Source organism: Arabidopsis lyrata (genome assembly GCF_000004255.2).
Source record: "Arabidopsis lyrata subsp. lyrata unplaced genomic scaffold ARALYscaffold_3, whole genome shotgun sequence".
NCBI classification, from domain to species: Eukaryota; Viridiplantae; Streptophyta; class Magnoliopsida; order Brassicales; family Brassicaceae; genus Arabidopsis; species Arabidopsis lyrata.
In genome coordinates, this window is record NW_003302553.1 from 21,727,437 (window position 1) to 21,750,287 (window position 22,851).

General features: G+C 35.1%; 1 protein-coding gene and 2 long non-coding RNA genes across 8 annotated transcripts; 2 read left to right on the forward strand and 1 right to left on the reverse strand.

Moving 5' to 3' along the window:
• The first annotated feature begins 3,353 nt into the window (after positions 1-3,353).
• Positions 3,354-4,829, forward strand: LOC9322155. The gene is made up of 2 exons (XR_002333266.1): positions 3,354-3,687; positions 4,206-4,829. It is a non-coding gene; the product is annotated as an uncharacterized LOC9322155 (long non-coding RNA).
• A 7,376-nt stretch (positions 4,830-12,205) lies between these two features.
• On the forward strand, positions 12,206-17,697 carry LOC9320096. 6 transcript variants are annotated; one of them, XM_021031469.1, is made up of 15 exons: positions 12,211-12,476; positions 12,512-12,609; positions 12,819-12,930; positions 14,352-14,464; positions 14,559-14,681; positions 15,104-15,348; positions 15,470-15,545; positions 15,650-15,736; positions 15,825-15,905; positions 16,015-16,047; positions 16,273-16,326; positions 16,410-16,451; positions 17,007-17,085; positions 17,210-17,280; positions 17,374-17,697. In XM_021031469.1, exons 2-15 carry the CDS (start codon positions 12,523-12,525, stop codon positions 17,452-17,454), a joined length of 1,284 nt encoding a protein of 427 aa, XP_020887128.1. In that variant the 5' UTR covers positions 12,211-12,476; positions 12,512-12,522; the 3' UTR covers positions 17,455-17,697. The 6 variants fall into 6 exon arrangements, 5 of the variants coding, with proteins under 5 accessions (XP_020887129.1, XP_020887127.1, XP_020887128.1 ...); XM_021031468.1 differs by having other exon boundaries at positions 12,210-12,609; XM_021031471.1 differs by lacking the exon at positions 12,211-12,476 and having other exon boundaries at positions 12,819-12,907.
• Positions 17,698-17,779: 82 nt separating this feature from the next.
• LOC110230004 lies at positions 17,780-18,703 on the reverse strand. The gene is made up of 2 exons (XR_002333268.1): positions 18,190-18,703; positions 17,780-18,064 (listed from the first exon to the last, which is right to left on the reverse strand). It is a non-coding gene; the product is annotated as an uncharacterized LOC110230004 (long non-coding RNA).
• Between the last annotated feature and the right edge of the window lie 4,148 nt (positions 18,704-22,851).

Consider the following 22,851-nt stretch of genomic DNA (forward strand, 5'->3'; position numbering starts at 1 on the left):
GGTAATCATTTGTGTTAGTGTACATAATATCTTAAATTTAAATTTCTAATTGGTGATCTGGCCGATTTATGACTTTGTGCAAAAAAATGACTTTGTGCAAGAAGGTGTTTGACTTTTGTATTTTTATTTCCTTACAAAAACTTTTCTATTTATTTTTTCCAACTAGATTTAATATTATTCTTCATTTTTCAACAACTTATATAACTAAAATGGTTTAGAAATCTAAATCGGAAAACAAAGTTTACATATCTAATATCTTGTGGGTTTAGTGGAAAACTACTTGTTAATCAGTCTATTTAAAAATTTAAACCATATGGTATAAACAAGATAGAAAAAGGGAAAATATAACTTCTTACTCTTTCTGAATTCCTTCAAATGTAAAGAGAATACATGAAAATATATCATGTAGACACCATCTTCACCGAATCTGAATAATCTGTTATAAATGCTATCGTCGTTTTTTGTTGGTCGATAATACACTTCATAACCCATATGAGTGCTTCTAATTTAGAATATAGCAGAGAAAAAACTTTTAAAATTTTGAGCACACATTATGGACACCTATTATATCATCTCAAAAGCAAAAGCATCCTAAACTTGCAAATAAATTGGTCTCCTTCCAAGAATAATCTATGTAACATCGATATCCCGTAAAACTTAAATTTTCCGATAAATGAGTAGTATGGTATTGGTCCAATATATGTTCATCAATGTTGTATCATATATCAAGCCTTCTGATTAAACTACTTTTGGAAGAATCTCTTGGGATCTTTATCCATATTTTTTTATACCATTTGTCATTTCTACCTTTCTAGATATACTATATTATCCTTGAATTCATTTCCTATCCTTTTGTTTTTGTAATTTGTATGTTTTGTTTCCATTCACAAAGTATCTTCCCTTATGCTTCTGAATTTTTTAAGCCAAGCCTACTATCTAAGACTCTAAATTGTGGTTGGTAATGGTTGTAGCTGATTCATAAGTCATAACTCTTTTGGAACTTTAATATCTAAGTTGTGTTGTTTTTTTTTTTTTTTTAAAAGATTTTCTAAGTCTTGTTGATTTGTTTTGATGATGAATGATGGCGAGCATCAGAACTAAAGTCACAACAATGTTTTTTTATGTATCAGTTATACGTAATAACCAAAGTTTACAAATTTGCATATTATGGTACAAATATTTGATAATAGACTACAAGACCTACTATTATTCTATGGATATAAATAAATAAATAAATATATATATATATATATATATATATATCATATCATTTTCTTTTGTTTTTCAACCACTCTTCGATTAGAACCCAATCAAGAGTAAATACTAAATATATTTACAAAAAATAATTCATAATATAAAGCTCTAGAAGTCTTGACTAAATAGGTGGCCTTTAAATTACAAGTTCGGGAATACTAAAATTCAAGAAATTAGAAAATTAAGTACGGAACAAACCAATCTTATTTAGTATATTCGAAAGAAACCAGACTTATTTACCATTGAACATCCTTATTATCCACAGTCTCTTTCCAACATCTATTAATTCATGTGATTCCGGTGACGAATCGACGGAATTGGTGTGAGATCAGGAAGATTTCAATGACGATGGATTTATTTTTAATAGATCTGTGAAAGGAAACGTGGTGGATTTATTGTGTGGTTGATAGATTTGGTGGTTGATGTAACACTCGGACCGTCCTTACCAATGGGTCCCACGTCATGTCTCGGGCCCATGGGCCCACCCATGTCTGATGGCCAGTCTGTTCCGTCCGGAAGGCTTTAAAGACTTGTTTACCGATCCTACAAATCCCCACATGATCTTTCCTTGTGTTTTGTCTTTACTCATACAGTTTCGACAATCACTTCCCGGAAGGTCACCCATCCTGAAATTGCTCTAGCTCAAGTACCCTTAACTGTGGAGTTCTCTCAGGACAGTTGACCGAAAAGATAAGTGCACTTTGGTGATATAGGTGGCCAAATCAATTATTTTAAACCTCTCTGCATGCACCACCATATTCTTGAAACCAGAGTGTTACAATTCACCCCCACTAATATCTCGCAATGTCCTCGTTGCGCACCAAGACCTTCACCCCCTACGGTGTGAGCCCTCTTGACTCTACACTCGTCTGGGTTCGACTCTGATACCACTTGTAACGTCCCGACCGCCATCTCTCTTAATAGGCCCCATTTCCTCTCACGGCTGTCGGAAGATGGTGAGCCCACGGGCCGAGAAAGGACGTGGAGCCCATTAAAAGAGATGGCGGTCGGGACGTTACAATTGAGCTTGTGAAGAATTCAGAGATCGTGTGGCTTTAGTTTCCCAAGAGCTTCTTTTGTCGACGAAGATGACAACTCCTTACATGGACGTCGGCGGAGCTGGCTACTACGGTAGAGCTAGCTGACTGCGGCAGAGCTAGGACAACATGCCTCGACGATGGTTCAATTTTAGATGTAATTGGGATCGGATCCGGATATCCGGTTTTTCTTGCGGATACCCGGATTCTGGATATCGGCGAGTTTCGGATCCGGATCTGGATAGTGAAATTGTAGATTCGGATCCGGATACACTTGATTTTGCTAGATATTTGGATCCGTCTCAGGGCTAGTATACACTGGCTTTAACAAAAAAAAAATGTAGTATACACTTGATTACTTTGCTTACATATTCGAGCCATTTGGTCATTTTTGGGCCTAAGCTGCTGCTTATCTTTGATTTAAAGTGATTATTATTTTTTGGGTGATTTTGTGCAGAAATAAAGTTATGATATGTATTTAGCTAATCGACAATAGAGTTTTGTGTTTATAATAAAAGATAAACAAATGTTTTAAAAAGTATATATATTGTAGATATACACATATTTACTTAGATCCACATCTCTAATTTATATATATGTATTTTGATGTGCATCTTTTTTTGTATACATCTATTTATTCTCTTTTATTTATACTTGATGTTGATACATAACTTACTGTTCTATTTTTTTACTGTTTAGAAGTATGGCTGATTTGGAGCTGTTTTCCCGATTGTTCGCCAATAGAGAGGAACCTGCTGGCGATAGGGTGAATATGTGCTTTAAGCTCAATACGATCAAGGTTGTGCTGAAAGCTCTTACGCCTGAAGAGATTGAAACCATTAGGCCTTGCTTCGGGAAACTTCTTGATGTCTACTCCAAACATGTCTTCTCTGGCAAATTGGCTCACTTCCTGTTAACCCGCCAGCTTAATGTTGTCAGTGGACAAAATTCAAAAAAATTTCCATGTACTTGTTTCATTCCATTGCTTTCACGATTGTATAGTATCTAGTTTTTATTTGTATTTTTCTCCCTTCCCTCACTAAGAGCATGATTATAGGGGGTATGTTAGCAAAATCTTAGCAAAATCTTAGCAATAAAAGTGATTATATTTAATCAATTTCCTCCTTTAACACTAACAGACGTTCCTTAGCTAAGGAACGAAAGTTAGGCTTAAGAGACGGTCACGTGGCGAAAACAGAGAAACGAGAGCCGATTTCGGGAAACTTCAATCGGAAACATCGGAGACTCCGGTGATGTTTATGACGCGGGGTGTCCACGGCGAAGAGGAGAAGCTCTAATCGGCGAGTTTGGCAAATCGAAATCGAAGAGACTGTTCACAAGATCTCCGATTTTTTTAACAAATCGGAGTTATTCCTTCACCAATCGGTTCGAAAAGGTAGGAATCTGTCTCTGCATGTATGAATTGATGTTGTTTGAGTATGGGGATTATTGTTTCGATTAAATCCGATTGTTTTCTCCGATTGTATTGTTGCATCAGTGTTGATTATTGTTTGGATTAAAACTTTGTGGGATCTTAATTTTATTCTATAATTTGATTAGTTTTTGTTGCTATACCTCAGATTGTTAGGTTTCGTTGAGATTTATTTGTTGAAAATTGATGTGTTATTAAAGGTGAAAGAAAGCCTAGAGGGATACAGAAAAAATCTGCAGAGCACTATTTAATAGTTGGTTTTGTGGGTTTCTTGTTATTTTCGTGAGATTTGAAAAATCTGGGTTCGTGAATATTTGTTTTCTTTGTGTAGATGGTGAAGTTTTTACAAAACATGTGATCCTAGTTAGTTATTTCCTCACTAGTGTCAAACTACTCTTGCTTAGCTTCAAAAGTTATATTTACAGCCAAAGTTTGAGTTAGTCCTCGGTTTCTCTTATAATGTTTCTTTCGTGTTTATGCAGAAAAAAAGTGCTTCATTAACCAGCTATGGAGTCCAAATGAGACATGAGAAGTGGATGTTCCCGTCGAGGAAGTTCCTCTTGAGCTTCCTAAACCAGCTTTATCGGATTCATGGCTGCTTTCCGTTGCATTTTACTTTGGTATACGTTTTGGGTTTGGTAAAAAACGAGAGCCAAGGTTCCAAGTCTGTCAAGTTGCATCTCAAATGCCCTTCCTAAGATGTACTATGATTTCTACAATGGAGGAGCATCGGAGAGATTATCACAATCGGAAAGATGTACTATGATTCCTAAGATAAAGTTTTGAAGATGAAAGGAGATTATCATAGATACTTGGCTGAGTTCAAATCTGGTCAAGAGAGGAAATATGCTGCAGAACATAAAAGGACAGTACTTTGATTATGCAGCTTCTTCGTGATAACCTCACTCTCTGGACTTCTGACATGGCCGCATAACATAAGACATGTTTTTGTTGCTTCTTATCTGTATTTGTTGTATTCTTTAAGCTTTTGACAAAACTCAGCTTCATTAATCTGTGAATTGTTTGTTTTACTTCAGTAATATGTGAAAATTCTTTTTTACACCATGAACACAAAAGACTACAACGTGTGGATTCAATGTTTCTCATTAAGGTAAGTGGTTCAAGGATTCTTCAATTTAATTCTGAGCTCTATATTTCTTCATACCTTCATACACTTAAGATCTCCAACTTAAGATACTACCATTGGACAATGCCAAAAATTAAAACTTTTATCCAATCTCTTAAGTTTAAAATTTTCAAAATTATTAATAAAATAAGGCTAAGAGCCAATATTAACATACCACCAATAATGTTGCTCTAAATTCCTTCTCTATATCCCCAGATCTATTTAGATCCTTAATTTTTTAATTATCCCTGAGTGTAGATATTCAACTTTCCTTGTAGATCTATATTTATTCATTTATATTTTGTCAAGCATCTATTTTTTGTTTTAGATATCCACAGAAACTACCAATGTATCCACCGTAGAAAGCTGATCTCCTCCGCAACTGTTTTTTCCGGCGACATTTATTCAAAAAAATTCTTGCTTAAATTTAATTTTTTTTTTTGAATTTTACCACTGGAATGTTGTGGGCTTTCTCCACGGACATGAATCAGGTCTCTGTTTTTTGGTTCGGCTCCGGAAAGCGTTTTACTTAGGGGACGTCCTCTAAGTTTTACTTCAGTCTGAAGGTTTTACTCCATTCTGGAGTTTGTACTCCCCCTTGGAGGTGCTACTGCTCAGGTGCAGTCGGTTTGTGGTAGTTATCTAGTTAAGAGTGTGAGCGTTGTTTCTGTGTGGTTGCCGGTCTACTCTGCTTTTACAGTTCTGTTTCTGTAAGCGAAAGTCGCGTCCCCTTGTTACAACCGAAGCTACTAGCGCCGGTCAAGATGTCTCACCGTTATTCAAGACAAGATAAAGCCAAATGGGTGGCCAATCCACCTAAACTGAAGCTACGGTCTCCGATTCGTCTGCCGGAGTGTGATAACCAAGAACTTATAGTGAAGAACAATCTTACCCTAGTGGGGAGGGTGACAAACCCTAGGGTACAGAATGCAAAAGCTCTGGTCCAATATATGTTGCAGTTTTGGAATCTTGAAGACAGAGTCTCTGGTAAGGAATTGGGCCTCGGGCGTTTCCAATTCACCTTCAAAAGAGAAGAAGATCTCCAACTGGTCCTGAGCTGGTCCCTTTTCCACTTTAAGCATTGGATGTTCATCCTGCAACGATGGGAGCCAGTTATCTCCGAGGATTTTCCCTCTAAAATCCTCTTCTGGATTCAACTTCAAGGAGTCCCCCAACACTATTGGACAGAGAAGGCGCTTAGAACCATTGGAGAGGATCTGGGCAAGGTTGAAGTAACTGATACGGATGGAGTCCGCATCCGGGTTCATATCAACGCTCTATTGCCCCTAGAGAAACAAGTCCCTATCATGTTACCCTCCGGAGAAGTCACCTTAGTTACCCTGGAGTATGAAAGGCTGGAGAAGCATTGCTTTGTTTGCTTTTCATTAGCTCATGAAAAAAAAGATTGCCCAAACAGAGAAGAGAATTTCAAAAGGGGAGATCAGGGGTGTGACCCTCCTCTAAACTCTGGCTCACAAAGAGATACGAGAAAGGATCTTCAAGGTAGCAGGATTCAAAGAGAAAGAAGGGAGCCTTCAGTGAGTAGAAGGCGTTTTGAGTCTCCCAGAAGGCGATTCTCACGCTCTCCTACTAAAAGAAGATCCCCTCCCAGAGACCGCAGGCCCAAGGAAACCTCCCCTAGATACTCTCCAAGATGGAGAGAGGATCAGCTCAGGAGGTCAGCAGCTAGACGTCCTCAGAGGTTTTCAAGGGAGGAGCAGTCCCTGAGACGTCAATATTCCTTTCATGATGACAGAAACTCAGAGAGTAGACATCATCATTCTGAATGGAGGAGAAGAAGAAGTTCCCCTCAGAAAACCAGAAGTTTCCAAGACACTACTAGTGGAGCAGGAAGAGAGAGCCGGTTATCTCACAGAGAGGCCTCTCCCCACAGACCGGAGATTCTGAACACTCCACCTCCAAGCAATAAGACAACGGGGCAGCCTGCTGCTCTTTCGGGTAGGCTGGGTAGTCAAAGCTCTCCTAGAGCTCGCAGACCTGCATTAGAAAGATTATCAGGGAGAGAGACTGCTTTGGAACAGAACCAAGGACAGGGGATTTCCTCCTCCATGTCTGGTAGGCTTCAGGATGTTAATATCCAATATCTTGGGGAAGAAGGACAAGCTTGTCTGACCAATAACAACAACAACCTGCTGGTAGGAGACTGCTCTGATCCAATCCACCCTACTTTGGGTCATCGACTATCTTTGGGTCAAGAGAGCTCCCAAGCTGAGTTAAGAAGGCCTGCTTCACTAAGGTTAGAGCAAGAGCAACCAGAGGTTACTATAACCATTCCCGCTAAGATCCCTAAGTCGCGAGCTAACCCAAAAAGAAAAGGCACTGCTGCAGCCTCTGTTAAAGGTACTAGAAGCCCTCTTCAGGGAGCTTGCTCCAGAAAAAGGAATGCAACCAACCAAAAAGGAGTTTCAGCTAAGAAAAGGCTCTGTCAGGATCAACTTCAGTCTGACTTGGATCCTGCTACTGAAAATCAAGGAGCTCAGCCTCCAGTCATTCTGATTCCTGCAGCAAAAAAAGCAAAGTCTAAGGTGGATTTTCCAAAACCACCAAATCCTCTTCCTTAGTGGTTTGTAGTTGGAACTGTCAGGGTATTGGAGGAGACCTTACAGTTCCAAGATTACGGGAGATCCGCAAGGTTTTCTCCCCGAGTATCATCTTCCTAATGGAAACAAAGAACCAAGATGAAGTGGTCCTCAAGCATCTCCTCTCGCTGGGGTTCGTGAGTCATTCTACTGTTCCACCTGTTGGGCTTAGTGGGGGGCTAGCCCTATTTTGGAAAGAGGATGTTGTTGTTGATGTACTTTCCTCCTCTCAAAATTTCATGGATACAAAAATTAAGTTTCAAAATAATTCCTCTTTTATTACTTTTGTTTATGGTGCCCCGAAGGTGGAAGATAGACAACAAGTCTGGAATGATATCTCGGGGCTGGGTTCTGAAAGAGAGGATGCATGGTTACTAATGGGGGACTTTAATGAAATTTTAGACAACTCTGAGAAAGTTGGTGGACCGGCTAGAGCTGAAGGCACTTTCATTCCCTTTAGAAGCTTCGTGTCGCAAAATGGTCTTTGGGAGGTTAATCATTCTGGGAATAGCCTCTCTTGGAGGGGTCATCGCCACTCTCACTTTGTGCTGTCTCGGATTGACAGAGTGCTGGCCAATACGTCTTGGTCAGAAGTGTATCCCTCAGGTAGATGTAAGTACCTCAGGTTTGAGGGTTCAGATCATAGACCGCTTATTACCTTCTTTGATCCCACAAAGGTTAAGGCTAAGGGTGTATTCAGATTTGACAGAAGTTTAAGAGATAAGGAAGAGATCCACACACTGGTATCAGAGTCTTGGAAATCAGGGGAAGAGGAGACTCTGTTTTCTAAGTTTGGGAGATGCAGGCGTCGCTTAATTCAGTGGGCTAAAGAACTGTTAGAGGAGAAGCTTGGGGATATTAAACTCTTGCAGGATGCTCTTGAAGCTGAGCTCTCTTCCCCAAACCCTAATAACGAGGAGATCTCTCAGCTCTCTGGAAAACTGAAGGTAGCGTACCAAGACGAGGAAGCAGTGTGGCGACAAAGAGCAGGATTCAATGGCTCAAAGAAGGTGACCAGAACACTAGTTTCTTTCATGCGGTTACCAGGGGTCGTAGAGCCTTGAACCACCTCTCAGTCATAGAAGATGAAGAAGGATCAGAACAATTTGAAGACAAAAACATTGCGGAAACAGTGGCTAGGTTCTATGAGAATCTCTTCAAATCCTCTTCTAGTAGTCAGCTCAGTATTGTGGAAGAAGCTATTCAACCTCAAATCTCTGATGCCATGAATGCAAAGCTTATTATTATTCCTCTTGAGAAGGAGATTCATGAGGCAGTCTTAGACATCCATGCCGATAAGGCACCAGGCCCGGATGGTTTTTCTGCGGGTTTCTATCACTCCTTCTGGGAAATTGTGGGTAAGGATGTGGTTATGGAGATCAGAAGTTTCTTTGAGAGTGGCGTTCTTCATCTTAGACATAATGAAACGCATGTAAGGCTTATCCCTAAAGTCTTAGGGCCAAAGAGGGTGTCAGATTTTAGGCCTATTGCGCTTTGTAGTGTTCACTACAAGATAATAGCAAAGATCCTCTCTAAGAGATTGCAGCCTCTTCTAAACAAGCTTATCTCGAAGCATCAATCGGCTTTTGTTCCGGGAAGAGCTATCTCGGATAACGTTCTAATCACTCATGAAGTCCTTCATTTCCTTAAAGTTTCGGAAGCTAAAGTTCATTGCGCGATGGCGGTTAAGACCGATATGAGCAAGGCTTATGACCGCATTGAATGGTCTTTTCTCATTTCGGTCCTTAAAAGGTTTGGGTTCCACGATGTGTGGATTCGGTGGGTATTAGAATGTGTATCTTCGGTGAGCTATGCATTTCTTATCAACGGTGCTCCCCATGGGAAGGTTCTCCCATCGCGTGGCTTAAGACAAGGAGATCCACTCTCTCCGTATCTTTTCATCCTTTGTACGGAAGTGCTTTCGGGACTTTGTACCAAAGCTCAAAGAATTGGTACACTTCCGGGGGTAAGGGTGGCAAAGAAGAGCCCCTTGATCAATCACCTTCTCTTTGCGGACGACACTATGTTTTTTAGTAAAACAAGTGTCAAGAGTTGTGATGCGCTTATGAAAATCTTAAAGAGATATGAGGAAGCCTCGGGTCAATGTATAAATGTGGATAAATCCGGCATCACCTTCTCCTCTAAAGCTTCCCAGGAAATCAAGGATAGAGTAAAGAAGAGCTTAGGCATCTCAAAGGAAGGAGGGATAGGAAAATATCTTGGTCTCCCCGAGTTCTTTGGGAGGAAAAAGAAGGATATTTTTACATCCATAGTGGATAAGATAAGACAAAGGGCTCTTTCTTGGACTTCTAGATTCTTGTCCGGAGCCGGAAAACAAGTCTTGCTCAAAGCGGTGCTAGCGGCAATGCCCTCTTATGCTATGTCTTGCTTTAAGCTCCCTATGTCTCTTTGTAAAAGAATTCAAACGGCTCTAACCCGCTTTTGGTGGGATGATAATCCGGATAAAAAGAAGATGTGTTGGGTGGCTTGGGAGAAACTCACTTTATCAAAAGAAGATGGCGGCTTGGGCTTTCGGGAAATAGCCACTTTTAATGATTCCTTATTAGCTAAGCTTGGTTGGAAGCTAATTCAAGAACCGGAGGCTCTCATCTCTCAAGTCTTATTGGGCAAGTATTGTCATTCGTCCTCCTTTATGGAGGCTAGTATACCTTCTAATGCTTCACATGGTTGGAGAAGTATCATGGAGGGGAGAAAAATTCTAAGAAAAGGTGTTGGTTGGCGTATTGGTAATGGAGAATCAATTAACCTATGGAAGGAGCCTTGGCTATCATTCTTGGAGCCGGTATGCCCAGTTGGTCCTCCTCCCCTTTCGGGTCTCAACCTTAGAGTCAAAGATCTTCTCCATCCAAACTCTACGAGCTGGAACCTAGAAGCCATAAGATCTTTTGTACCTCAGCATGAGGAAGAAATACTCAAAATCATCTTGAGTGCCAAGCCTAAACCGGATAGATTGAGATGGTTGCCTCTAAAATCTGGGAGCTACACATCAAAATCGGGTTATTTATTGGGCAAGTCTGTCATCTCTCTGACTCAAGTAGAAAGTTTCAAATGGACCACTCATGTATGGAAAGTTTGTACTTCACCTAAGTTGAGGATGTTCCTTTGGAAAGCTACCCGGAATGCTCTTCCAGTGGGGAAGGCTTTGGCTTGTCGTGGTATGAATGCAGCTGCAGTGTGTAAGAGGTGTGGAGAAGAGGAAGACCCTTTGCATGTATTTTTCCTTTGCTCCTTTGCGAGAAAGGTATGGGACTTAGCTCCTGTCATAGGCCTTCCTGACCCGTTGACAGTGAACTCACTGCAAGAATGGTTAGTTCAGGCCAAGAAGTTGATCACTCTTCCCCCGATTGGCCTTTGTTTTGCTCCTCTGTTCCCTTGGCTCCTCTGGTTTATTTGGAAAGCCAGAAACCTTCTAATTTTTGAAGACAGGAGCTGCTCTGAAAGTGATACGATTCAGAAGGCGATCTTGGAGGCAAAAAGCTGGCAAACTGCAAAACTACAGACTCAAAAGAAATCGCATCATAAAGGCAGAGAAAAGGGTGTGGTTCATAAGGAGGCTGCGGTGTGTTTCTCTGATGCTTCTTGGCTGTCGCCTTCGATGGCCTGTGGCCTGGGATGGATAGTTAAAAGTGCGCATTTGACTGAGATCCAAAGGGGATCTTTATCTCGACCCTCTGTTTCCTCTGTTCTTGTAGCAGAGGCACTTGCCTTGAAAGCGGCGATTTCGGCGGCTTTGGCGTTGGGTGTTTCTAGATTGGCCTGTTTTTCGGATTGTTTAGAGCTTACTACCCTGCTCAATTCGGATGGTCAATCAATCTCTATCGATGGTATTTTGGATGATATAAGAGATCTCTGTTCTGCTTTTGTTTCCTGTACCTTTCATCATATTTCTCGTTCAGACAATGTGGAGGCCGATGCTTTGGCCAAGACTGCTCTTTCAAGTTGTAACTTTCCCCCCGTTTTGGGAGTTTGATTTTAATCTAAGTTCTGTTTTTCAAAAAAAAAAAAAAAGATATCCACAGATCTAATTAGATCTGTATCTATTCATGTATATTTGCCAAGCATCTGTTATTCTATTGTAGATATCTACATATCTACTTAGACAGTTTGCAGGTTTGCATTAATTAGAAGTCGCCTCCTTCCTTCTGTCACCGCATAACCGTCACGTCCGAAACAGAAACGTCGTTTCATTACTTTTTTTGCCAAAAAAAATCAAACATGTTATTCCAATCGCATGGATACGTAAGTGTTTGGTTTTTTCGTTATTATTGAGAAATCGAGGGCCAGAAGTGAAATTCTTTTTGTGTTCCTTGAAGAAAGAACAGTCAATTATCGATTCGCAAATTTGGCTCTATGTTTTTACCTCTGCGCTAACTCACCCTATCCAAAAACTAATTAGCCTTAAATTTATTGTCTCCCATCTAATTTTTTTTTATTCGGTAGGACGGCTCAAGTGGTTATTATTGTGTTTTTCTTTGTCGGCAGAAAAAACAAAAGCAAAAAAGAAAACTGGACGACCTTTGTTTTTTACTTGATGGGGCTACTCTTTCTTCCAAAGTTAATCAAATGAAACTTTTATCAAAAAATTGTAAAATAATAAATAAATAGGTTACGCGACAAAATATATGGACTAAGAAAATACATATCATATAAATTCATATGTAAAATCTCAATGCTGTCTCATGATTGAAAATTAATTAGTTTTAAAAGAGCCATCATTTTAAAAAGAAAATAGAAACATCCGTGATCCTATTTTATTTCATGATAAAAAATGTCATATTCAGAGACCATGACCACGCCTCCACCAACGAGTTTCTGATGGCCCGATTCTAAAAGCTCTATCAAGATTTTTTTTTTTTTTTTTAGCTCTATCAAGATCTACATAAGGTAAACTCGTATATGTTATTTCTGTAAGAGGATGTGTACGTAACAACCAAAAGTGAGCTTCGAAGAGTAGAGAGGAAAGAGATGGAAGAATATAGAATTGGAGAGCTTAGACACATTTTGACTATGGTTTTTCTGTCGGGGTTTGCTATTTTCTTGGTGAGGCCGGTGATGACTGACGTCACCGTTGCTGCCGTTTGCTCCGGCATAAATGATTCATGTTCTCTAGCCGTTTACCTCACCGGAGTTCAACAAGTGGTACCAAACTCTACTTTTTTTTTTACTTTTTGATCTCTCTTTTGGTAATTACTATTAATTTCAGAATCTTTCTATGTCTTCAAAATTGATAACCTGTAATTAAATTTTCAAGTTGTTGTTGTTTCTTTATTATAAGAATCTCAAGAAATTTAAATTAATGTAATGCAACCTTTTGTTGTGGATGGTGAAAATGATTTTTTTTAAAAAAGACGGTGGGGCTAGGGACAATGGTAATGATGCCAGTGATCGGGAGTCTATCCGACCGATATGGAATCAAAGCATTGCTCACTCTTCCCATGTGCCTCTCTATTCTTCCTCCAGGTTCCTCTTTTTTTCTATTTTTTTTTTCTATTACACAATGCTTTTTAATTTCATTTTTTTTACCATCTCAATAGGAAAATTATAAGTTCTGTAAATCTAATTTTTTCAAATACTCAAGAACTAATAATATAAAAAATTTCATGCAAAGCCCATATGAATTATATATATATATATATATATATATATATATATATATATATATATATATATATATATATATCTTATTATATAAAGTATAATTTTCAAAGTTAGTAACTCACGAATTCGTGACACGTGCCAAACTTTTCATTATGAGATTTTGACATGTGTCAAATAAAATTTTTTTTTTTTAAAAAAAAAAGTAAAAAGATAGTTATAATAAATTATAAATTTAAACAGTTTTGAAATGTAAAAATTTAACTATAAGAAAATTTTACAAATAATTCCATAAGATTTTTTGCCATCAAGCTTTAAAAAGATAATTATAACAAAATTATAAATTTAAACAGTTTTAAAAAGATTATAATAAGAAAACTATACATATATATAAGGAATTTATATGTATATTTCCGTAAAAATCGAAATTATAAAATTATGCTAAACGTTTTATTTATAAGTTACTAACTGTAAAAACAATATTTAAAATTAGAAAAAAATTAAGAAAATTAGACAATATGTTATTAATTCTATAAGAAAAAATAGTGAATAGTCACCTTTATATAAACAAATAGATTATCTCATATTTTTTCATCAAGCAAACTAATTTCTTAACGATGTTATATCATTCAATTATAAAAAAATATTTCGAATCACGATATTTTTCTAAAAATACCATATGATATTCAAATTTAATGAATACATAGCAACTGAGGAATAATTATGAACGACGATAGCCATATACTAGAGTTATTGTTAGATAAACTTCGTCTAATATGTACCAATTATTATTATAGAGTTAACGTTTCCAAGAAAACTAGCAGAAATTAATCACGTGTACCACCAATATAACTAAAGATGCCTTAAAAATATAATATAATATATTTGAGAAATTTAGAGAGTCTCTATCCACTGCATATGTTCTTATGACACATGCAATAGCAATTAACACGATTGTCGGTCCATAATTTCTGCCGATATATAGCGTTAAATTTTAGATAATTTATTTTAGAAAAGAACTCTTTTATTTTTTTTCGTGAAACAGAAAAGAACTCTTAATACCAAAAAAATGAGATATAAAGACACAATTTTCTTCTGCTACCACTAAATCACCATTTTTTTTTTAGTTATTGTTATTACCTAAATCAAAAAAGGGTAATTTATAAATTAAAAAAAAAAAAAAAAAAAAAAAAAGAAAAGGTAATTTGAAAGTTATTGACACAATGAACGAAACAAAACTGTGAAATTTGTCACAATTAGTTACTGAATGTAGTAACCGTTTGCAGCGATATTAGGGTATAGAAGGGATACGAATTTTTTCTTTGCATTTTATATAACCAAGACTCTATTCGATATGGTCTGCCGAGGCGCTGTTGACTGTCTCTCTCAAGCTTATGTGGTACTCTTCTCACCATGATCTAACTATATGATATTCTGAGTCATAATAATTTATTTACAACATTAATACGAGTTCATTTTTTTTATATTTTCAGGCGAAAAATGTTCAGGGCAAAAAAAGAATAGCAATGTTTGGAGTTTTGGCCGGTGTCAAAACAATTTCCGGAGTTTTTGCAACATTCTCAGCTCGTTTTCTACCTGTAGCTTCCACTTTTCAGGTATCGTATCATCATACAAGAATCATGATACATACAAAAAAACATAATGAAGAGATTACAAGACAAAGTCAAAAGATTATCAAATCATATACAATCAATTTCTTAAGTGTATTTGTTTTCCATAACTTAATATATTGGCATGGTTATCTAACAACAATACACATGAGGAATAAATAGATGAGAGATATAATAAATGATTAAAATAAAATTTCAATTAAAACTTACTTAAAGTTTGAGAATATTTAACATGGTTTTCCCGGGCCCCATGATTAGTCTTTGGGCCTAGAAAACCTTTAGACCTGAGTTATCAAAAAAAAAAAAAAAAAAAAGTTTGAGAAGATTTTAATAGATCTGAAAATTCATATTTTTGTCATATTGTAAAGGTTTTATTCATCGTACATATCTAAAAAAAGTTTGATTAGGTTGCAGCTATATCATTATTAATTGGTCTGGTGTACATGAGAGTTTTCCTCAAAGATAGATTACACGATGAAGATAACGACAATTGTGGTGATGGTGGTAGTAGTAGCAATCATCAAAAAGTTCATAAAGGTAGTGATCTAAGGATGTTAGCAAAGCCAATTCTAAGAGACGCACCAACAAAGACACATGTCTTCAACACTAAGTACTCGTCTTTGAAAAATATGGTCAGCTTGATAAAGAGTAGGTACGTTTCATATATATAAAATGTATGTATGGTTTCGTCTACGTACATTACATATATATATATATATATATATCATCATATATAACCCTAAATTGTCAATATGGTTTTTTTTATTAAACAGTACCATACTCGTTCAAGCATTGGTTGTTACATTCTTTTTTACCTTATCACAAAATGGAATGGGGTCTGCTTTCATGGTTTCTCTCATCTCCACAACTTTACATTCTTTATTTTACTTTTAAGAAAGAAAAAAAACTTTTAATTAACACAAAAATGTATTGATTGTTTTTCAATAACACAGTATTCTATGAAAGCTCGTTTTGGGTTCAAGAAAAATGACTTTGCTGAGCTCTTTCTATTGGACCACATCATTGGCTCCACCTCCCAGGTATATTTTGTAGTAATATATATGTCACTATCATTAATAACTGAATTAATATAGTTTAATGGTATGTGCTGCTAAATTTAATTTTCAGCTGTTTATACTGCCGATATTGGTTTCTGCCATTGGAGAACGTTGGGTGTTATCAACAGGGCTTCTTATGGAATTTTTAAACGTAAATACTTTGGCAAAAGAAAAAAATTCTTCATTTTACCCCAATTAATCTCTGACATCCTAAATAAATTCATGTCCTCATGAAATTTGGTTATGTGCTTGTCATGCAGGCAGCTTGTCTTAGTGTTGCTTGGTCAGCATGGGTGAGTTCGCTGAAAATTCTTAACAAAGAAAAAAAGATCTAAATCTTAAAACCCTCGCCCTCTATGTGTTTATAAAAAATTTATATACAAATAACATCCATATTTTGAAAGTTAAATATAGCCCTTATATCAAGATCGTTGGTCGAAGAGAGTTCAAGATGATTAAACATGTATAGGGTTACAAATTCAATAGGATATATTGGTTGTTTTGTTCGAACAATATAGGTTCCTTATGCCACGACCGTGCTTGTACCGGGAGCCATGTTCGTGATGCCATCAGTAAGACTTTATCGCTTCATGGTCATTAATAATGGAGATTTTTTACGTAGTATTGCTTAACCATAGCTTGAATTTGGTTGTAGATTTGTGGTATTGCCTCAAGACAAGTTGGATCCGGTGAACAGGTAAAACCGTAAAAATCGTTTTCTTTCCTGCCAACTTTCGATTGCTAATATTAACGTTTTTAAAGAACTGTTAGAAAAGAAGAGGGGGATTTAGAGTATGAGCCAATTTCTTTATTTTCAATTTTTTTTGAGTTAGGAGAAGCTTACAAAGCTAAACATTGTATTATATTCTAAACACAAGCTAAACTAATCTGAACTGAAATTGATCTGACCCGAAATTAGTATGGTTAATCCAACCCTGAACTAGTGTGGCCAGTCAAATCCCAAAATTAGGTCTATAATGCTATTTTGGCAAGATAAATTGTTAAAAAAAACTAGTATTATTTTTGAAGGAATGTTAGAAATCTCACATTTAAAATAAGAAGATATCTAAAATAATATATAATGGACAACCACATTTCATATGATTGAATGTCACCGTTTTCAGTTTATTATGTATAATTTGTTTAACAATTAACATATTAAAGACAAACAATTTATAGATTCATCTTTCTAATTTAGTACCAATCAAAGAACGATGATGATGTTTTGATATCCACTTCCATCTCACTCCAGGGGAAGGTCCAAGGATGCTTAGCCGGGGTAAAGTCCTTAGCTGGAGTTTTAGCTCCTTGTATATTTAGTCCATTAACAGGTACGCAAATACATCAAAATGAACTTTGAACTTCATTCATTACTATCTTTTATAACCTTAATTATTATCGAGATTGAAAAAAGTTCTAAAGCGTTCAACATATAAATAATTTTGTTTGATATAGCGTTGTTTCTCTCCGAAAATGCACCGTTCTATTTCCCTGGATTCAGCCTTCTATGTATCGCCTTCTCTTTGGTATTTTTTTTTACATCTACAACTATATCAATTATATATATGTTGATTGTTATTATACTCATATTAATGACTAGCATTGCTTTACTTACACAGATGATTGGATTCCTTCTGAGTCTTCTGTTAAAAGATCTTCATTCTCCATTAGTGAATAAAGCAATCAACAAAACATCATAATAAGAAGCTTCACAAGAGATACCTCATCATGAAGCAAATGCAACTTGAATCTTGTATAAATTTGCTCCAAAAGTTTATTTGTAACGAACTCGGAGCTAAAGGTTATTAAAAACCACTTAGTTTTCATATACATTTCGTTTCGCAGATTTTCTTTTTCTTTTTCGCTTGATTATGTAATACTGACCATTTATTTTCACTGAATGAAAACTTATTCATTTGGTAGTTGTTGGCGACTACGTGTAACTGATCACATTGTTGTAGCTGAATAAACTAGCGGTTCAAAATTTTGATCTCTAATCACCGGAGTCAACCAAACAACATTTGGTCACAGTAGATAGTTCCAATTGCATTCGACGGCTAAAAGAATATTAATAGACCTTGATCATTGACTAGTTATTATCGTCAAGCCATAGGCCTCATCATGTACACAGATGTTAGATCTAGTGCTCGATCATGAGTTACATCGAAATTTGGCATGCAAAATTATAATTACGGTGGAAAGGATATAATGATTTCATATGATATCGAAATAAAACCAAGATTGATCTTCACAAAGCTTTTGACTGAGATTTATTCTGGATGTGTTGATAGCTACAATTTTTCCTACTACCTATATCAAATGGATCCAACAGTTATATCAACAATAAGGTTTTCAGTGACTATAAAACAATGAATTATTTGGATATTTGCAAGGGAAATGAAAGTTTGAGACAAAGAGATATTTTATTCTAATACCTCTTTATTATTGACATGGATATATGTGTTCTCAAGGATGCTTGATTTGAGATTTGCTCCTAGACTTGTGACCTTTGGTATGATATTTCTCTCATTGCAAATGTGGCCAACTAAACTCGTCGGTTGGAACTTACATGGGGCTAGGAGTAACACAACTAAGGCGCTCCATATGTATTTGACCTCACTTGCTATCATCTCTATGGAAACCAAGGATCCATTCCTTTGGGTTTCTCATTCAGATACACCGAAAAGTAGTTTCAGTGTCACAAAGACGTGGAAATTAAAAAAGATTAGACCGAGCATTAACATGTCACGTGGAATAACACAGTTAAGTTAATAGGCTTTGTCCTGAAACAAACCTTCCTTATGTGGCTAGCTTGTCTCATACAGGCTCCCAACACTAACAAGGCTCACTGCTTGAGCTGTTGCTCATGATACAACTTACATTTGTGTGAAATATATGGTGGCTCAAGAGATCATATCCTTATAAATAAATTCGATCTATGGCGCCAAGTCCGACCATGGGTTAAAGCTCATGAACAAGGGTTTTAGACAGCAGAAATCTATAAATGAATTTAGGGGTATCTTTTCAGAAAATGATTGTTGTGGTAGTGGTAAAGTCCTTGAGTTTCCACATTCAAGTGGCAGTTCGAACCCAAATCTCTTAATTTTTGTAATTTTCTGTTTCCACTATTTTATAATGATTTAGAAAAAAACCTTTTTTGCTTTAGGCAACAAATTAAGTCGGGTCGATCGCCCTATATGTCACCATGGGTTTCTCTACTATAGAGAAATGACTATCATGGCTTTATGCTCATAATCAAAGCAAAACAGTGGCAAACCTTCGCCTAGTTGTGGCTCATGCCATCATCTATTCCCTTTTGGGTGAAAGGAACAACCAGATTTTCAAAAGTAAATGTCTCTGAGCTGAAGATGATCTCTTCAAGACGTGGATAAGGGTATTTTCAATTCCAATCCAGGTACGCTTTTCCAAATATTTATCGTTTATTAGGTAAAAAACACCAATCTTAAGTCTTAACGATCACGTACGTAAATCAAAAAATTATAATGAAAAAAGACTTGAAATGGAAAAAAATTTATGAAAAAAAATCCTAAGCAACTTTGTTACGAATATTGTTTGTTTCAACTTATGTATCGTTTTAGATTTTTAATGCAGAACTTTGCAAAATTCCAGTTTTAACTATATTATTTTATTGTATAAATAAGAGAGATGAAACTATGTATAATGTATTAATAATTGGCATAGTATAAATTTTAATAGATATTTTTAAATATGTGTGACAAATTCTTAGACGACACCTGAAGTGAAATGGAGAGGGTAATTTGGGGGGGGGATACGAGTATCGCATAACCTCAATAATTTTAATAGGCTAATGTCAACAAGAAGGCGATGTTATTCAAACTCCAACTGATTTTTTTTTTCAGAACAACGACCAATCATAAAGTTCCATAAAGAAAAACCCGACATCTTAACAAGTCTCATAAGTCATAACGGAGTGTTACAAATTATAACAGACACAAGTAGTTTGGTTGATCTTGTGATCGTTTTGTTTTGTTTGCTATAAGATCTTATGGTCTTAGAAACGGTAAATATCGTAAAAGAGAGTTGACCATGTCTTTAGAGGTAATCAATTAACTAACTAATGTCCTCGACCGGGATGACTATCATGATGGAATTCACAGTGGTACGTAAATCGCATGGCGGCTTGCAAGGCAATGATATGAATTGTTATAGTCTTTATAACAGTATTGTAAATATTTTTTAATGTCAGTTAGTATAGTATTTTATAAATCATCTAAAAATAAAAATAGATAATCATAATCCCTTTGAAGACAGTTTCAAAGGGATTTTCATATCATTTCCGGGGCATTCAGCACTTGAAGTTGATGATTTGTTTTCTAATTTTTCGTCTATCTATGTGAATAGTCGTTCTTTTCAATAATAGTGTACCTAATTTATCTTGTGATCGACTAGGTGCTTTACATGCATGTGAGTGATATCAGATTGTACTTTATTGTTATGAAATGCCAAGAGCCTGTCGAAATGTTGACAACAGAAAGAAAACAAAAGGAAGAGTCTCTAAATGATTGGCTTTTACTCAGGGTGATTTTATATATCCAGGTATCTCTTTCATATTTGCTTTAAATTTGTGTAGATAGCTGATAATATGCAGCTATTAAATTGGATACTTTATGTGATAATTCCATTTAATCCTACAAGAAAATTAGTCGACAAAAATCTATAGGCAGCTTTCCTGATACAATTTGTGACGGTATAAGATACAAAACTCACATTATTGCGATGAATATTCACACACTATTTGCAACGAAACAAATTTTAATTATATATATATGGTCGACAAACCTTTCGGTGCTTTTCTAATCTTTAACAAACGTTCAGTAACATTTTTTGACAGAATTTGTCACTCTGCCAAGAATCGTCGCAGATATTGTATTTTATGCGGTGGATATTTAATGAAATTTGCGAGAATTCTTAGACAACGTAACACTAGTGCCTTGTAATTCTTTCGTAAAATAAACTAGATTGTGACATTAGATTTTGTAACCAAAGTGCGACAGAAATTATTTAAAAAAATTTAAGTTATTTCATTTCTACAGAAAAAAATGTCTTTCTTTTGTTGCACATAATTTTGCGATAATCTTTCTTGCCGTAATTTATTTTTACAAAATTTGTTATTTTTGTAGTTTTTGTTCTGCTCTTGAACTGTTTATTTAGTCCGTTTTGCTACATCAATACTAATTAACCACATTTGTTCAACTTGTTTCGTTAGATTTGTTTGTTCCATACCGTCTGGTACTTATCGTAATACAAACATTTAAACTAGAATTATGGTATGTTGACTACTGATAAATTTTTATTTAATTACGTAATCGTCTAGATTATATTTATATATGTCTTTAATGCAGATTGAAACGGTCCACTACCAATATTTTTTGCATAGCCTTAACTTCATATCGATCGTAGTTATTACAACATGTCACATAATTAGTAATGTGTAATTAAAGGTATTATACACAAGAGATGGTGACTAATGATCGAGTCGGCCAGAAAATACCAAAAAGTCCTCAAAAGTCTGATGTGATCTCCCTTGCTTCAACCGAATTTTTAAAATAAAGAATTAGACTGCAAAAAATTAAAGGTACTAGATCATCATCCGTACTAAAATACGGGTTGAATTTTATTTATTACAAAATTTATATTATATATATTAGAACTAAGTTTTAATATATTATAATAGTGAAATATATTACTTTTTTTGTCAGTCCCTATATACAATATTAGAATAAATATAGAATTTTTCTATAATAATCAATTATGGAAAAATGTTTTTTTAAGATACGAAAACGGAAAATAATTCTATTTTTTAAAAAGTAATATTTTTTGAACAATGAGTTAATTTATGTTAACAACCACAAAATAGGATTGCATATATTTGAGTTAGATCAAAAATTAAAATATCATAAATAAATCGCATATAAAACATAGATTATTTTGAATTAATTAAGAAAATTAGCTATTATTTTGAATTAATTTAGAAAATTCTTTTTGAATTTATAATTATTTGGTTGTTGAAATAGAGATTTGTTTGATCTAATCTAATTACAAAATTTGTTTGAGATTTATAATTACGGAATTTACCAATTATTCGCATAATCGAATATGTTATAAATATATATTTAGTATATAATAATACTAAAATCAACCCGTGCGTGGAGTCTATATTTTTATTTTAGAATCTCAATATTTCATTTTAAAATATTGCGTGCACAATCTATTATTCGTTAATTCTAAAATTGCTTGCGGAATCAAATTTTCAAATATTTAGAGGTGTCAAACCATATTTAAATGTTCTACACTGTTTTTAAATATTCCAAATTAAAATCTTTAATTTTTTTTTGTAGTTTATAAAATTATGAATTTCAAATACAAATTATATGAAATTAAATATAAATATTCAAATAGTTATAATGATCAAAACTCATTTCATCGTATAATATATTATATTTAACCCGCTACCTATTATAAATATTTTTTTAAAATAATCAAATTAGAGTACTTATAATTTTTAACTTTTTGAACTATTAAGTATTGATGATATTCTCTAAAAATATCAAGTAAAACTTATTTTAAATGTTGCAAATTAAAATATTAAATTTTTTATTGTAGTATATAAAACTATACATTTCAAAAAAATAAATGTATGAAATCGAATATAAATATTCAAATTCTGACCCGTTGCTCAGTCGAAATTTTTGTTGACACTATTTTTGTGTAAGAGAAATATATTACATACTCAAGTCTGAATTTTTGACCCGTTTAATTGTTTCTTTTATAGATTGAACAATTTATATGCGTTTTTAAAAATTCAAATTTTGGCATATGCAGAAAAAAATTACTTTTTTTTATTATGTAGATGATATGATGATTTATTTGTTTCATATTAATATAATCATATTAAGATAAGAGGTGAAGTTTAATGATTAATAACAAATTAATATGGTAAGTTAGGGCCTGACTGGTTTAAACGTAGTGGTTGCGGTTGCGGTTGCGGGAGTTTGCGGAAGCGGGCGGTTGCGGTTTCAAGCGTTACCAAGCGTTTTGAACGACTGGTTTAGCGT